The sequence below is a fragment of the Mus pahari genome, chromosome 9, assembly GCF_900095145.1.
Source record: "Mus pahari chromosome 9, PAHARI_EIJ_v1.1, whole genome shotgun sequence".
NCBI classification, from domain to species: Eukaryota; Metazoa; Chordata; class Mammalia; order Rodentia; family Muridae; genus Mus; species Mus pahari.
The window spans coordinates 48,101,637-48,103,325 of record NC_034598.1 but is presented as its reverse complement, the minus strand read 5'-3'; the positions used below and the strand labels follow the sequence as shown (position 1 = coordinate 48,103,325).

General features: G+C 49.6%; 1 protein-coding gene across 1 annotated transcript; it reads left to right on the top strand.

Moving 5' to 3' along the window:
* Positions 1-303: 303 nt before the first annotated feature.
* Positions 304-1,353, top strand: LOC110327090 (olfactory receptor 9). The gene has a single exon (XM_021205814.1). The coding sequence runs from the start codon at positions 363-365 to the stop codon at positions 1,299-1,301; it is 939 nt and encodes a 312-aa protein (XP_021061473.1). The 5' UTR covers positions 304-362; the 3' UTR covers positions 1,302-1,353.
* Positions 1,354-1,689: the final 336 nt, after the last annotated feature.

Sequence of the window (1,689 nt, the reverse complement as noted above, 5' to 3'; positions counted from 1 at the left end):
TTGTCCCCAGTCTCTGCTCCTATTTCCTGGGTGAGTGGAACAAAGTTTGTCTGAAGAAGCCTGAAAGAGCAGGAAGATCTTTCAGTGTCTGGCTTTTCTTCCTCTCTCAAGGTGTGTTTTCTGGGTTAGAGTCAGCAGCAGCAGCAGCAGCAGCAGCAGCAGCAGCAGCAGCAGCAGCAGCAGCAGCGATTCCTCTTCAGCATCCTGTTCAGCATCCCCAGCATCCCCAGCATCTTCCTCAGCAAGCTGGGCTGCTCTCATGGACAGCTCTTCATCCTTACTGTTGCAGCCTTTGTCTCCAGCTGGCTACCCTTCTCTGGCTTCCCTTTTTAATTTTTGTATTCCTAGTCTGCTTTGGGGAAATGGGGGATGATAATGATACAGACATAACAGAGTTTATTTTACTGGGGTTCTCACGTTTTGGCTTTCTCCAGGGCCATCTGTTCTGGGGTGTGTTGTGTATCTATGTTGTTACCTTGCTGGGCAACTCTCTGATCGTCCTCCTGACACTGGCAGACTCTGCACTCCACTCCCCCATGTACTTCTTCCTGCGTCACTTCTCTGTGGTGGAGATCCTCTACACCACTACCATTGTGCCTCGGATGTTGGCCGACCTCCGGTCTTCCTGCCCCACCATCCCTCTTGCCAGCTGCTTCACTCAGTTGTATTTCTTTGCCCTTTTTGGCATTGCTGAATGCTGCTTGCTTACTGCCATGGCCTATGACCGGTATGCTGCCATCTGCTGTCCACTGCATTATACTACCCTGATGAGCCAGGGAACCTATACAGGCTTGGTGGGGGCCTCTTATCTTGCAGGTGTCATCTCAGGCACTACTCACTCCATCTTCATCTTCACGTTGCCTTTCCGTGGGGCCAACACGATCCATCACTTCCTGTGTGATATCCTGCCTGTGCTGAGACTGGCGACTGCAAGCACTTTCTGGGGTGAAGTGGGGAACCTCTTTGTCACAATAACTTTTATCTTCGTTCCCTTCTTACTGATTGTGGCTTCTTATGCCTGTATTCTTGTCACCATCCTTGGGGTTGCAACATCCCAGGGTCGTCAAAAGCTCTTCTCTACGTGCTCCTCCCACTTGTTTGTGGTCATACTCTTTTTTGGGACTGCGACTGTTGCCTATATGAGGCCTCAGGCCGATTCCTTTGGGAACACAGACCAGATTCTTACTTTGGTGTACACAGTTGTCACCCCCATGTGCAACCCTTTTGTTTATAGTCTGAGGAACAAGGAGGTCACAGGTGCCATGAGGCGGCTTGTGAAGAGATACCTTTGGGGTCCTTGACCATAGTTCACTTTCTTCCCAAGAACTTGGAGCTCAGAGCCTGATTCCTGGACATTCACAAGGAAAAAGAATCTGAGATCTATAGTGCACAGACTGCATACATCCTGTGTGTTGGTGTGCTTCTTCCCGAGTGAATGTCCAAGACACAGATATATTGTTCAGAGCTCAGCTTCCAGGACCTGGTCTTAAGCCTTGATGGTGCTTTTCTCTAAGAGAAGAGCTGAGTGAACACACACTGGAGCAGAGGTCAAGAGAAGGCAGCTGAGATGACCCTGTGAGATGATGTAATTCCTGATCAAGGCCGAGGCTCCTGTGCCTTTCTGTGTCTATGTACTTGAGATATTTGTCTTCCTGCTTCCCCAGTGAGTCCTTATTTGAAGCCTTTCTC